The sequence below is a fragment of the Argentina silus genome, assembly GCF_951799395.1.
Source record: "Argentina silus genome assembly, chromosome: X".
Classification (NCBI taxonomy): domain Eukaryota; kingdom Metazoa; phylum Chordata; class Actinopteri; order Argentiniformes; family Argentinidae; genus Argentina; species Argentina silus.
This window is the reverse complement of record NC_139653.1, coordinates 22,180,108-22,195,017: the sequence shown is the minus strand read 5'-3', so window position 1 is coordinate 22,195,017 and position 14,910 is coordinate 22,180,108. Positions and strand designations below refer to the sequence as shown.

The 14,910-nt window shown below is 39.0% G+C and overlaps 1 protein-coding gene across 1 annotated transcript; it reads right to left on the bottom strand.

Moving 5' to 3' along the window:
• Window positions 1–10,973: 10,973 nt before the first annotated feature.
• On the bottom strand, window positions 10,974–14,603 carry polr2i (RNA polymerase II subunit I). Its single transcript, XM_083695753.1, has 6 exons — window positions 14,466–14,603; window positions 12,726–12,780; window positions 12,519–12,592; window positions 12,343–12,417; window positions 12,108–12,159; window positions 10,974–11,632 (listed from the first exon to the last, which is right to left on the bottom strand). The coding sequence occupies exons 1-6, from the start codon at window positions 14,525–14,527 to the stop codon at window positions 11,570–11,572; spliced, it is 381 nt and encodes a 126-aa protein (XP_083551879.1). The 5' UTR covers window positions 14,528–14,603; the 3' UTR covers window positions 10,974–11,569.
• Between the last annotated feature and the right edge of the window lie 307 nt (window positions 14,604–14,910).

The following is a 14,910-nucleotide window of genomic DNA, read 5'->3' as shown; positions in this document are numbered from 1 at the left end:
TATGACCTACCGATTCACTCCTTGGCCACCTCCCCTCTACCAATTTTAGTGAGCACAGTCTCTGACAATCCTGTGATTGCCCATACCATCAAGGTCTGGTCTCAGTTTAGGAACCATTTTGGGCTGCAGAGAACAACTTTAACGGCACCTATAATTCTAATCATCTCTTTACTTCATCCTGAATAGACTTGGCTTTCCGGGCTTGGCATGGAAATGGGATTAGGTTTATCAAAGATCTATACATTGATGGGGTGTTTTCACCATTTGATCAGTTATCAGAGAAATACACACTGTCCCGCTCTAACTTTTCCGTTAACTACAAATAAGGCATTTTGTAAGGAAAAGTTATCTCCCCTTTCCTGAGATGCCCCCATTCACACCATTAGACAACCTGCTAGCATTTGAAGCAGGTTTGAAGGGCTCCATCTCATGGATTTATATCTCAATTGGTGTATAAACCCTTAAACTATGATCAATTTAAGAACACATTGGGATCAAGACCTCGGCACATCCTTCATGGAAAAATTCTGGGAAGTAATTCTAGAGCAGGTTCACTTGTCCTCTCCCTGTGCCAGACATGGTCTAATGCAGTTTAAGATTGTCCATTGTAGGTTGTGTGGTGCATGGAGGATGTGAGTTGCAAGTCCTGCCAGCCATTCTTTTTCACATATTGATTTCTTCTTTTTAGACAATAAACTCCTCCCCTTTGCCCACTCTTGCTCCTACAGTCCTATTCTTGTATCCGACCACCCATCAGACTCTGTTGATCTCTCCCTCCCAGGTGGGTCTCCTCCATGCTCACCCTGGCGTTTTAACTCTACTGCTGTCAGACAGTGACTTTGTAAATCGCATAGGTACTGAAATTGATATATTTATTATTTATAAATGCCAAAGTTATGCCTGATGTTTCTGCCGCCACTATTTGGGAGGCGTTTAAGGGGAGAAATTATTTCTTACACTACGTAGCTGAGGAGCAGGGATGTCGAGAATAGAAATAGACTTTTTCAGCTTATTTCTGACCTCGAGTCAAATTATTATGCAAATTATACTCCTGACCTTTATAGGAAGATTCTCACTGTTAAGGCTGAGTTTGACTTGCTGACCTCTAAAGAGGCTGCAGAAATATTACACAGATCCAGACACAATTTTTATGAGTTTGGAGACAAGCTCAGCCCATCCGCTCTGTCAAATGTCTTCCTCTTATCTTATCTCTCTTCTCAGCCAAATCAACACACCCACTGTACTACAATTGATCCCCTTCTATTAATAATCAATTTAAACATTTCTATAGCTCCCTAGGAGACGCTTGATCCCACACTGTTAGAATCTTTCTTTCAGCCATTAGAAATCCTGTCCATCGAGCCTAAACAGAAATCTGAGAGAGAGAGCCCTCACATCTGAGGAAATAGTCCTAGCCCTGAATTCAATGCAAAGCGGCAAGAGCCCTGGTCCAGATGGCTTCCCAGTTTCTCTGGACGGGTAACCCCTCTCCTACTCAATATGCTTAAAGAATCGATCGAGAAAGGCCAACAACTCTTTACCAAGCCTCCATCTCAGTAATTTTAAAGAAAGATGCGGATCCCCTCCATTGTGGCAATTACCGTCCAATCTCCTTACTCTGCACCAAAACTAAATTGTTAGCCAAGGTTTTAGCCCTCAGTTGGAGTTAGTACTCCCAACTATTATCTCCAATGATCAAACCGGCTTCATTAAAAACAGGCACTCATTTCATAATATCAGATACTTATTTCATATTCTGTTTAACCCTCTTCCTTCCAAGTCCCTGGAGCTGATAATATCCCTAGATGCAGAGAAAGCTTTCGACTGGGTGGAGTGGCGTTACGTTTTTGAGACCTTAGATTTGGTTTTGGTGATAAGTTTCTACCGTGGGTTAAAGTTTTATATGTTTCCCCAGTGGCATCTGTTAGAACCCCTTTAATCTTCACGGCCGCCATTGAGCCTCTTGCCATTGCACTAGTGGGCATTACAAAGGAAGGAGTGGAGCAAAAACTGTCTCTCTATGCTGACGATTTAATTCTCTTTATATCAGACCCAGATAAGTCTCTTCCCTAGGTCTTGACCCTACTGGGCACATTTGGTAGTATTTCTAAATTTTAACAAAAGTGAACTCATGCCAGTTCATTCGACAGCTAAGAAACTCCCCCTTGCAAGGTTACCCATCAAGGCCTCACATGATAAGTTTACCTATCTGTGAGTTTGTGTTACAGAGACATTTTATGACCTATTTAAAAACAACTTCACGCCCCTGCTCAATCGCTTGAACCAAGACTTTCAACATTGGGCCCTCCTCCCACTCTCATTAGCTGGTCGCATAAACTGTGTCAAAATGAACCTTCTTCCTAGGTTTCTAAATCTCTTTCAATGCATCCCGATTTTCATCCCAAAATCTTTCTTAAATAAGCTTCACAGCAGCATTTCACAATTTATTTGGTACAAAAAGAACCCTAGGATGCAGAAAGAGATTTGGGTGGTATGGCATTGCTCCATTTCCAGTTGTATTATTGGGCTTCCAACCTCCGTTCTATTTTATACTGGGCTAAGCAAAAATCTCTTGATCCTGTTCCTGCCTGGGTTCATATCAAATCAATCTGCTGCCCCCACATCACTGGCTGCCCTGCTTTGTTTGCCACTTACAGTCCATCCTCCCAAACGAAACAAAAATGTAATTGTGGCAAATAGTGTTACAATTTAGAAACTATTTATTCGGCATCAGTTTCCAGCAACTTCCCCCTCATGACCCCCTTCATGCTAATCCACTGTTCCCTCCATCCCTACTGGACAATGCTTTTGAGCTTTAGTACAATCAGGGTGTTGCTACTGTTAAAGATCTTTACATAGACAGCATATTTGCCTCATTTGAGCAACTTGTTCACCGATTCGGAATCCCTAGATCTCATCGTTTTAGGTACTTCCAGGTCAGGGACCTGATTTCCCAACCATCCCCCCCACCTCCCCCATTGACCCTTTTCTACAGTCTAAGCCATGCCTTAAAGGTGCAATTTCTTCACTGTATAACAACCCCTTTGTGCTGCAGCCCCCTGTGTCTGTTATGCACACTTTATTAGAAAGATCTAATCAATGACAAATGAGGCTAAATCAGCTTTTTGATTGATTCATGAAAGCTCTCATTTCAATGTGAACTTGTGGTGCCAGAGCCAATAATTGTTGACAAGAACTGCGCTCTTTTCTTTGTGAGTGTGCTGTGTCCATATAGCCTACAGCTGAAATGCACGGAATCAACTGAGAAACATTATATCCCTATGAGTAACGGATGCAATTTCGCGGATACCCACATTCCATGTCTGACATCATTTTATGAAGAGTCATTGAAGACATGATTTCTTCTAAATGAAGGTTTATGCAACATCATTTCGAATTTCTCCGACCAGACAATAATTTGTCCTTTTCCAAATTGAAACAACAACTCATAAGCTACTCTTCACGTAATTCATCATACTATAACACATTGCCAGCATACGAACCTGGCATCTCTGAGACTAAGACATTTACATTTTACATTTATGGCATTTAGCAGACGCCTTTATCCAAAGCGACTTACAACAATACATTTGTTTAAGTAAGTGAATCATCTATCCAACAGTCATCATAAGACAAAGTAATCAATGCTCACACCAGGGGCCATTGGCAGTCGTAATGCCAGTAGGCTAATTATTATTATTATTATTATTATTATTATTATTATGTGTGGTGGGTTTAGGAGGAGAGGTAGCATTGTTGGTGAGAGGTAGAGGGAAGGAGCTGCTAATGTCATCAACCTTCTTTTCAAAGTAGGTGACAAAGTCATCGGCAGACAGAGAGGAGGGAGGAGGGGGAGGAGGAGGGTTGAGGAGTGAGGAAAATGTGGAAAAAAGTTTCCTTGGGTCAGAGACAGAGGATTGAATTTTGGAATGGTAGTATAAGGCTTTAACAGCTGATGCAGATGAGGTGTAGTTGAGGAGGAGAGAGAGATAAGGGTGTAGGTAACTATACCGTTAGCTCAGTAAAACGTACCGTTTTGTTAGATATAGGCTAGCTAGCTAGCTAGGAATATTGATATTTATTTTAAAAGATGACATAACTTGTGTGACGTGACATTACAACTAGCACTTCTGAATCATATTAAAATTGTGCATACAATTATTTCTGAAAAATATAACTGCCATCGTCATCGACATAATTTCCATTAGTGAAGAACATTTCAAAATCCACTCTTCTTATTCGTCCTGTGCGCAAATCGCAATGTCCACTGGGAAGGGAAAGTATGCTGGCCACCATGCTTCGTTATTCAGACCTCCCAAGTATGCCAGTACACTACCAATTCGCTTCCGGCAAATTAAGTAACAACTTCACTTTTAACGGTTTTGAGTTTGGAACGGCATTTCCGCACATGACCAAACATATCCGTACTTAGTATACGCTCTAGATAGAGTGCAAGAACGCATTTTGTAACACAGCCATAGTGTTTCCTAGGCTGCATTGCTCCCTGTGGGCATCCACCTGTTGTGTTGTGTGACAAGTTGATAATGCCTCTTATGGAGCCAGTAACCACCTGAAGGACAAGGGAGCAGCTACTTGTCTACCTGTTGTATGAGTGAGGAGAATGCTGGGCTGAAGGTGCCATGCATTTGCCAAACATCGACATAAACTGCCAGTGGTGATGTTGAAAGTATGTGGTTCAAATTTGATCAAATGGGAGAACAATATACAATAGTTTGGCACATTGTGTTCTTTGTTCATGTTAACTTTCTTACTTTTAAAGTCATGATTAACTACTAGAGACAAGGAATTGAACATTCACGATGGGCACAAGGACCAGAGAGACACACACTGTGAATTGCAATCAATTGTATTCAATATCCTCCAGAACTGACATTCACATTCATCATATGGTACGTATGATAATTATTTTTCAGTGCATGAACAACATTGAAGTTGGAGAGGGATGCGATGAGGTTTGAGCACACCCCAAAATATTTTGTGACCAATGTGATCAATGTATCCCGATTACAACTGCTTAGTCTGACCCTTCACTCTGGTGGTGGAGGTAGAAATCGGAGTATGTCAATGAAATACATGTCAATGAAATAGGTGAGGAATGGTATCAAACACACATCAATGTCATTGGGTTTCCACTTACTCCTGATAACGTCCTGACTGACAGAAGCCAGCTGTTATTTTGGTCATAACCACAGACTTCCTGAAAAAGTTGATTTGTTCCACACCAATCAAAATCCTGGCCCCACTCCTGGAAAGTTAATTTAGAACCAGGGTTTCAATGCTCTAAATGGTAGCTGTATGTCAAAGCAATTATTAACTATTTCCTCTGCTCTCTTCTTCATTCACAGAGTAACCTTGTTGAGACCTAGTTTTCCTAGTTTGGAAAGCCTGGTAGCTACAAAGGGGTGGAAAGCCATTTGAAATGAGTGATGCCTTGCGACACGTCATACCAATCAAATACCTTGCTTGGGTGGAGCTCCAAAAAACAGAATTTAGTTTTTCCTTCTCGTTTTCTTGCATTTTCTACAATGTTGCAAGCTAGCATAGGCATCAACTCTCTGCAAAATTGTCCTACCTGGTTGGAAAAGACAACACAAATAACAACAAACAACCATTATGCAGGCGTGTGTGTGTGTGTGGGGGGGGGGTTCTTGGAATGTAACATCCAATGAAATTGCAAGCACATTCTCCCATCGCTCCATCCAGTTCAAAGCCAGATCGGCTAATGTAAAATTCTTAAGGCCTTCCAAAGAAGCGTGAGAACAATGTGATTTGTTAGCTGTAGGTCAAAGCAGAGAGAAATGCGAAGCTGGTGCTGGCCTTGTCCTTTAGATGTATTTTAGATGTGCCGGGGGTCTCAGGCCACCTGCTTATGCTGATTCTCTCCTCTCTTCAGCACCTGATCAGCCAGAGGAGGATGGGTCCTCCTGGAGCCGGGTTCCTTTCAAGGTTTTTCCTTGCCACTGTGCCCTATATTTTTCTCATCTCTGGGGAGTTTCTTCCTTGGCTTACTCATGGGGGTCTATGATTTGGTGTTAGATCATTATTGTTTGTATTGTATTTATTGTTTATATTGTTTAGTATTATTTTGTTGTGAAGCACTTTATGACATTTGTCTATGTAAAAAGCGCTATACAAATAAACCTGATTGATGATTTGGAGGTATGGCTATGTGAGACTATTAAGAATAACTGGCATTTTGAAATTCAGTCAATTATGCTTCCTCTCGATATTGTTTTGATCTATTCTCTTTGAGTGCATTGTCTTATGACAGATAGCATGACTGATCTGACTGATAACTCGCAAGCAATTATGGAAAGGATAAAAAGTAGCCCGGCTAAAATATGCGTTGTCAAAAAGTTACCATGGCTACAATGGGACAGACGATGACTATGACATGACTATTCAACAATAAATTATTTTTATTTAACCATTATTTATACAGGGGAAAACACACTGAGACCAAGGCCTGTTTTGTAGGTGCACCCTATCCACAATATCTACAGTGCCTTCGGAAGGTATTCAGACCCCTTCACTTTTTTCACATTTTGTGGAAAAGTACTCAAATGCAAATCAGAGACCCTATAAAAACAAAGACATTAATTCCAAAATTACATGAACCATGATGGACTAAGATGGACTCAATTCAACTTATTGATTTGTTGATGACATTTGTGCATTTTTAGCAAATTTTAAGAGTGTCACAGCAAAGGGTCTGAATACTTATGTACATGAGGCATTTCTGTATTTCAATTTTAATAAATTTACTGACATTTCAAAAAACATGTTTTCGCTTTGTCATTCTGGGGTATTGTGTGTGGATTAAAGGCAAATTCCTTTAATTTAATCCTTTTTTTTTTTTTTTTTTTTCGTATTTATTAAGTTTGGCAATGAGGACAAAAGCTATCATAGAAGATTTGTCAGCTAGCATGCTGGTTTAGCCAGTCACATTAATTGCTCATAATAATTTTGTGTAAGTACCACTAGAAGTAGCCAGTTCTATAAAACCCAACGGTTTTAACTGAGTTTTGATAGTTTATAAAGTAGGTTGTATTGCCATTGAAAGCGATGGACGGCGGATTGATTTTATGGTGTGATGTCACTATATTTCCGCGGATTCCGAAAATCGTGAAAAATCAAGAACCATTCCACGAGACAGTTAGTTCAGGCGAAGCGGTGTCTCACTCGAATTACATTATTTTATGTAAAACAATGGGGATGATGGGGAAAGCGAAAAAAATATTATGGTGGGATCAAGTTTGACAGCCAAATATCTGCATTATCATGTCACCGTTATAGCACTGCGTGCTTATTTAGGTGTTTCCGTACGTTCCACTTTACCACCGTATTACGGTATATTTGGTATTATTTCTGGCGTACATGCTAAGATATTTTTCATTTTTCATTAGTATAGTTCTTGAGATTTTCTTTTTAAATTCCACCCCTCAGGTGCTCTCAGCCCACTTCTCTTGATTTACCACCCTCTCTTGGCTTCCTTGTGCCATATATTTTTCATTTGTTCTGTGATGTCTCGCATAGTTCCTAAAACTTTAAACTCATAGAGCCTGCACCGATTTTAAGCTAAACATTTATATTTTTGCTAAAAGTATAATTATATTGATTATTGATTGTCCGTCAGACAGTAAGTCACCCAATAGTGCTTTTTGTAGGGTTATTTTTAGATATAGTTTTTTTGCCAGCCATTCCTGAACCATAGACCAAAAGTCAGACACCTGAGGGCAATACCAAAACAGATGATCTATTGCTTCGGTTTCCTCACTTCAAAATCTGCATAGTGGCGATTGTTCAATGTCCCATTAGTTTGGTTGCAATAATTGTATACAGCAATTTAAATTGATTGTTTTCTATATTGATTCATAAACCTGATGCCATGGGGTAGGTAAGTAGTCAAACATCTGTTCTCAGTAATCTTGTATCCTGTATGACGCAACGATCAGTGTTTTTTTTACCTTAAATTAAACTAGTATTCTTATCTATTTACACTAATCTTTTTCAGCCATTTGAAGGTATATAAGAAGGGGCCGGATTTTAACCCATGCCGACATGGGGATATTGTGTGTGCTGTAGACCATGGTGCTAAACCACTGGATCACCCCAGGCCACTGTTTGTGTTTTTTAATATGAGGCAGACAAACTAAATCCTTACCTTCTCCTTTTCCAATTTTCCTCTTCCAATGTTGTGGCAAGGCTGCAATCAATTCATTGTGATTTGGGAGTGAGCATACGAGCATACAATTTCCTTTGTCACATAAAAGTTTATGTGACATAGTATTTCCATCCTTCAATATCATTGATGAAAATTATTCCGTTGTGAAAATTGTTTTTCATAAATGTTATTTTTTCTAATCAGTGTATTTGAGTTTAACCAGATTATTCGCTGTAATATTTGTCCAGACAGTTATAAATTTGAAAATGTAACCAGCCTTTGTATGGCTGTTTTAAGAAGGATGATACTTTGTACAGTATTTCATTTTCAAGATACTGAAAATGTAATTGTAATCTGTATAATGGCAAAAAGGCTATTAGGATGAGCTTCTTTTAGTAATCTGCTAGAGAACCAGTTTGGGTGTAAATATAGTTTTTGAATAATTGAAGCTTTTAGTGAGAAATTCAATGCTTTGATATTTAATAATTTCAACCTCCCATATTCATGTTCATTATATAGATAGGCATATTTACCATTTCAAATAAACAGAAATATTAGTTTTTCATATAATTTGAAGAGCTAATCATCTGGAGTTGGTATTGCCATGAGTAAATATATGAGTTGAGATATGATTAAGGAGTAATCAATGTAATTTTGCCAGAAATGGATAGGTATTTACCTCTCCAAGGTTGCAAGATCTTGTCTATTTTAGTTAACTTTTTAATTTATGGTTGTATCATTTATGTCTTTGGGGATAGGAATACCAAGCATGTCTACTGCTCCATCAGCCAATTTTATCGGTAAACTGCATGGCAATGAAAATGTTGGATCTTTCAGTGATCCAATACGCAGTATAGTGTATTTTTCATAATTAGGTTTTTATTAATAGAGAAGTTGTCCAAATCCTTAATAAGACCTAGAAGTGATGTGGATTGTGGACTCAAGGAAAATCTTGAATCGTCCGCACACATTGACACTTTTGTGTTCAAGCCCTTCTTAATCGTGTATGCTATACATTTTGCCAGGATTTTGCATCACAACATTGTAGGGTAAGGGGCCTCCAGTTTTTTTAAATAGACTGGGTCTTTATTCTGACCACCCGGATCCTGTTTTAGTAAGAGCAAGATCAGACCGTCTTGTTGCGTATCAGATAGTTTGCTGTTTTTTTGGAATAGTTAAAACTTGCCAGCAATGAATCTTTCAGTATCTAAAAAAAAGTTTGATATACTTCTACTACATTTTCCATCAAGACCAGGGTTTTCTCGTCTGAAAAGATTACATTGCCTTAAGAAGTTCTTCTTCTGTAATTGACCTTCACACATTTTCTACTGATGATAATTTATCATTATGTTTAGGAAATAAGTCATTGCAATGATCATCATTGAGGGGAGATGGAGGAGACTGAAAAGAACATGCTTAAAATTTAGCGTTTCCTCTTTCAGAATATAATTTGGTGACACATGGTTTGTTCTGTCATTTGTAATAAGTTTTGGTATATTATTTTTGGTCACACTTCTGTGTTGAAGGTTGAAGAAAAAATGTGTGCATTTTTCATTATTTTCCATCCAATTCGCTTTATTTTTGTAATATACTATACTTGATTGTTCTTGAATAACTTCCTGCAGTTCTTTTTGTTTGTTTTCTAAGTCGACCAGTTCTTCTATTGTACAGTTGTCATCTGCATCCACTTATGTTGTTCGTTTCTCTATTTCTGTTGTTAGCCTAATCTCTTTTAACTGGAATTGTTTTTGTTTTAATGATGAGTATTGAACTGAATGACCTCTGAAGGCACATTTGAAAGTGTCCCTTGGCACTTGGGAGGATCAGCAGTACCTATATTATGGAAGAAAAAGTCTTTTGATTAAATTTCCAGTATCCCCGTCCAAGTGGAAATTAAGCAATGGGACAATTCCGGCCTTGATCTTGATAATACTGGACAAACAGTTCCCTGTATAAGCTAGTGAATTGATTTAATTAGTGATTAGGTGTTTTGGACATTCTGAAAAATAGTATATAATAGTGGGATCAAGAAGTGTATTCGCATGCCTACTGGTGATCCAACACCACCAGACTGCAGTTACTACCTCTTGTAAGATTACACCCTCTGGGGCCAGTTGTGTCGTTCAAAATTAACCATAACACCACAGGCCTTTTTGGTATAGGTTCTCTGATAATATGTCCATCATTATATAGGCCAGGGGTTCTCAACCTTTTGCAAGCTGGGCCCCCCCAAAGCTGGTTCATTGCAGTTGGGGCCCCCCCTCCTCCCGGCGCCACCCCCCCCCCTTCCCGACGCCACCCCCACTACACCACCTTGCATAGATAGATGGATAGCCCTAGGCTAGGCTATTATTGTTAGGCCCACACTATTATTATTATTATTATTATTATTATCATCATCAGTAGCGGTAGGTAGGCCTATTATCATTACTAGGCTATTGTTATAATTGGCAGTAGCACCAGACTTCTAATGTGAGCTTGCAGGCATTATTATTATTATTATGAGTAGTGGTAGGCCTATTATCATTACTAGGCTATTGCTATATAATTATATGAGGTTATATGCTTTATTGTTGTTGTTGTTATTATTATTATCATTATCATCAGTAGGCCTATTATCATTACTAGGCTATTGCTATAATTGGGAATTGGCACCAGACCTAAAAAAAAAGTTTAGGCTATGATGTAACGATGTGTGCGTGGCTATGTTGAGAAACTAGTATCGGGGGCTAATCAGTTGGGACTTAGGCACGATCTTTAATACAACAGTACACAATAACGATTTTGCAGGCAATGCAGATTTTATTTTAAGACTTAACAATTGTAGTCCTACTCGCACCCCCCCTGGGAGAGTGTCCCACAGGTTGAGAACCACTGATATAGGCCAAAAGCTGCAAAAAAACAGGATTATTGTTAAGCTGAAAAGTAAACATTTTACACCAAAATGTGTTTTTAATTTCTCACATTTCTGAAAATAACACAAAACCAACCAACAAACAATAATTGTAAAAAAAGTACGAATCTAATACATTATTAACAAAATGATGTTCAAACAGTAGCTACAGTGGGTATCTCGCCACAGGTGTCAGATTAGCTGTTAAAGGTCCTTACACATTGCAGCAGTTTCTTATAGTACACACCACAGGATGACAAAGAACTAACATACAAAGGTAAGAAAGGTAAGGTAACATACAAGGCCTAATACTCCTGTAGATAAGATCCACGACTTAAGCAAACTATTTAAACCCATTATAGCCTTTGGTCTGTTGATCTAAAACAGATAACTGATTTGAACCCCAGTAAGTCATAATGCTGTGATGGGCAACAGCAGAGGTTTTTGATGCATACATCAGATTCTTTTCATCATCATCATCATCCTCCTCCTCACTCTGTCCAGCGGTGTCCGCAGTGTGGGGCAGTGCACACATAGTACAGCCTCATAGCATCCTACAAGGTAAATACAGCAAAGTTATTTGCTTTCCTTTCGGACACCTACGTTTTTATTAAGCACTCCAAACACTGCACTGCCTATACAGAAAAAAAATTACAATGTTTACAGCTGATTGGGCAGTTATTCCCTGTGCACAGCACTACACAGGGCATTCAGCCATTTTAAAGGAGATTCCAAACCATAGGGAATAAAAATGTTCAGGTCTAAGGGACCTGCAACCTGGGCGTAACCATAGGGGACAATCAGTGTTCACTATACAAGAAATGGAGCAAGTAGTCTTCCTGAAAGTCATTGCAAGAGCTGAGCGTTGATTGCGGGAACATTTAAAAAATAAGTTCTCATATTTATAGCATTTATTGTTATTTATTGTATTCTGATATTACAGGTGACTTAGTTAAACAAATGAATATATTTCCTTGGTAATATGAATGCTCAGGAAACATGTAAGATCAAGAATACATAATACAGTACCTCAGCTTTCATACTGTGGGACTGGAAAAACACAGCCTCTTTGTGGCCGCACCTGAATAAGAAGACAAAGGTCAATGAATGAGGTCAACTGTGCTGTAGAATAGAAAGACAATGCTGTTCATAATGCAGTCCTATAGAGTTCAGAGTGGACAACATGTCTTGACTTTGCCTGAGACAGAACAGAGACAAAAGAGTGAGAAGTGCATAAGTGTGTGAGACAGATGGCTATACTCACTTGGGACAGGGGTGGTCCTCTGTCCGGGGTAGCGTTGGATCCTGGGATACATCTGCAATGATCTGTGTCAGCTCACTGAGGAGAGATGAGACCAAGAGTTAGCTGCTCAATGTACCCATGACAGATGTGACCAAATGAGAAATATGTCTGGAGAATATTGAGATCACTGCACTTACTCAACCTCGTGGGTGATCTTGTTTACGTAGATGCAGCTGTTGTCTGCTTCTTGTTGATAGTCACAGTTCCTACACTGAGCAGTGAACACTTGCAAATTCATACATTTATATTTATATATAAATATATGTGCAAACCAACAGGAAGTAATCAGGGAGGCATAACCTTTAGCTAGCTAATTTATAGCAGTAACACAAGAATTCACTTACAGCATAGAGCAGGATACGATTCTCCTTGTCTTCTTTAGGATACAACATGTTGTTACTGAAAAAGAAAGTAGCCAGGGTTAAAGCTTCAATTTCAAACATTACAATTAATAAGCTAGACAATAACATGTCCACTTGAAGAAGATCTCGGGGAGTAGCTAGCCACTTACTTCTCTCTGTATCTTTATAGGTATGAGTAGCTGTACTAGCATAGTATTTTGAGTCATTTCCTTCTCTATACATGAGAGTCTCCAAGTCTATGTCCTAGAGGAGGGTGCTCTCTGGCTAGTCTACCCAAACGAGACATCACTAGGCAGGACAATAGAAGGCAAATATAAAAATAAGTCCTCAGGTGGTCAACTGCCACGGAACGCAGCAGTAGGTCAGAACACTATCGCGAGTCAATAGCAAATTAACTGATTAGAACTCGCACTGCAGCCTCTGATACCTCACGTTTACTTAGAATTCCATTTCACTTGGTGTCTGCGAAAAATCTCGGCACTCTTGCTTTTCTTTTTGACGTGACGGAGTGTATTCAGAAGCTACTAAAGACATCAAAATCATTTGAGAGTACACAGACAGTTCCCTCATACTGTTAGTTGAGCTAAGACGTACATATTAAGGAAATACGTATGTATTCAGTTCGAACATTTTACAGCATGTATTGGTCCGAAGACCCCGCCCAATATTACAGTATTACAATATTACTCCGTCAGACCAGCAATTCACTCCACAAGAGAGGCATTGGACGCGGGAGATCCAATATAGCCTGAGCTCGCGCCAGGTAATTTATCATACTGTAAGCTGAGAGGTACTATTTTCTTTTAGGAGTTCACATATCTAACATATCTGAACTATATAAACTCATCGTGCTTTCGCGATGAGGGAGGGTAGAATCCTGTCCCTACTTTATACACATAATTTGACCTCCACCCAAACAGAATTCACGGAATACCCGGTCACGGTTTGCATCCATGTTCCTGAAACATTGCTATAACCGTATAAATCCTCATAAAAAGCTATATTGGCTTACAATATGTTTCAAGAACCCTTACATCGTCTATGACAAATATTAAAATAACCTAAATATATATACCATTACAACTTAACCATATTTAACCTGGTCTCATTTAAATCATGGTATATATGCAAATAAGATGGGCCGACAAACAAACAATATGAACAGTTAGCCAAATATCACATCAGGTTTACTCTGATATTACCGGTAGCTAGCTAGGCTAAGCCTGTTCCAGTCACTTGCCCTACCTGGCCTGTGTGATGAACAGCTGTCTATGCTAGCGTATAACGAAGTAGCGGAATGAAAGTCTAGTTACCTGGAGCTTTATATTGTTATCACTATAGGTAATAACAATCGTCTTACTTCAAAACTGTTATCTGTCTGCTGTGAATAGTTGTGACACATAGCCTGCCTTGTTTTAGAGGGGCTGATTGTGACGTAGAACAATTGAGTTCTGATAGAATGTAAACTTTCGTTTCGTAAACGTCGTACCGCTTCTCTCAATACAGTTAATAGGCGCAGCCAAGACGAAAACTACCGCTAAAAAGGGCAACTTAATTGCAGACTACAATAAACGGGTTTAACATATGTGTATATTTGTTTCGAATATGCATACTCGGGCACGTGAGTGACATAGCAAGAACAAATTTGTTCGAAAAAGCCATTGGTACATTGTTCACGTGTCCAGCCTAACGTCACAGAGTGTACTAAAGCGTTGTTCCTACCATTCTTGACAAAATCGAATTCCAACGAATCCTGGTTCATATGTCCCACCCTCTAAATCCATTTGAAATAGCTATAATACTAATAATTGCTAAGTTGCTGACTATCAACGAAACGTTATCACCCGCCACTTGCACGACGAAAACAGAGCCTAGTACGCATGCGCAAGTCTTCGAAGGCACCTGAAGTTTCTAGTTGCAGCACCCCCCTGTTGTGGATGACCAAAAAATAACACCACCCAGACATTGTCACTATGTTTATTATTCTCGGAAAAATGTCACTCAAACAAGAATAATTGATTACAACTTTAGCGAAACATTATAATAATAATCTAATGATCAAATCAAGCACAGATTGAAATTGGTAGAGATCAAATTAACCGGTGATTCCATCACTGTTAGCTGAAAACAGAATCTACATTTACATTGTAGATGGCATAGTACATGA

Excerpts from the sequence above, each read along its gene's own strand:
- polr2i (XM_083695753.1), bottom strand. The coding sequence starts at position 14,527 with ATGGATTTAGAGGGTGGGACATATGAACCAGGATTCGTTGGAATTCGA. Across the intron at positions 12,781-14,465 it reads ATTCGATTTTGTCAAGAATG|TAACAACATGTTGTATCCTA; the intron begins GTAGGAACAACG and ends TTTCTTTTTCAG. Across the intron at positions 12,593-12,725 it reads ATCGTATCCTGCTCTATGCT|TGTAGGAACTGTGACTATCA; the intron begins GTAAGTGAATTC and ends TTCACTGCTCAG.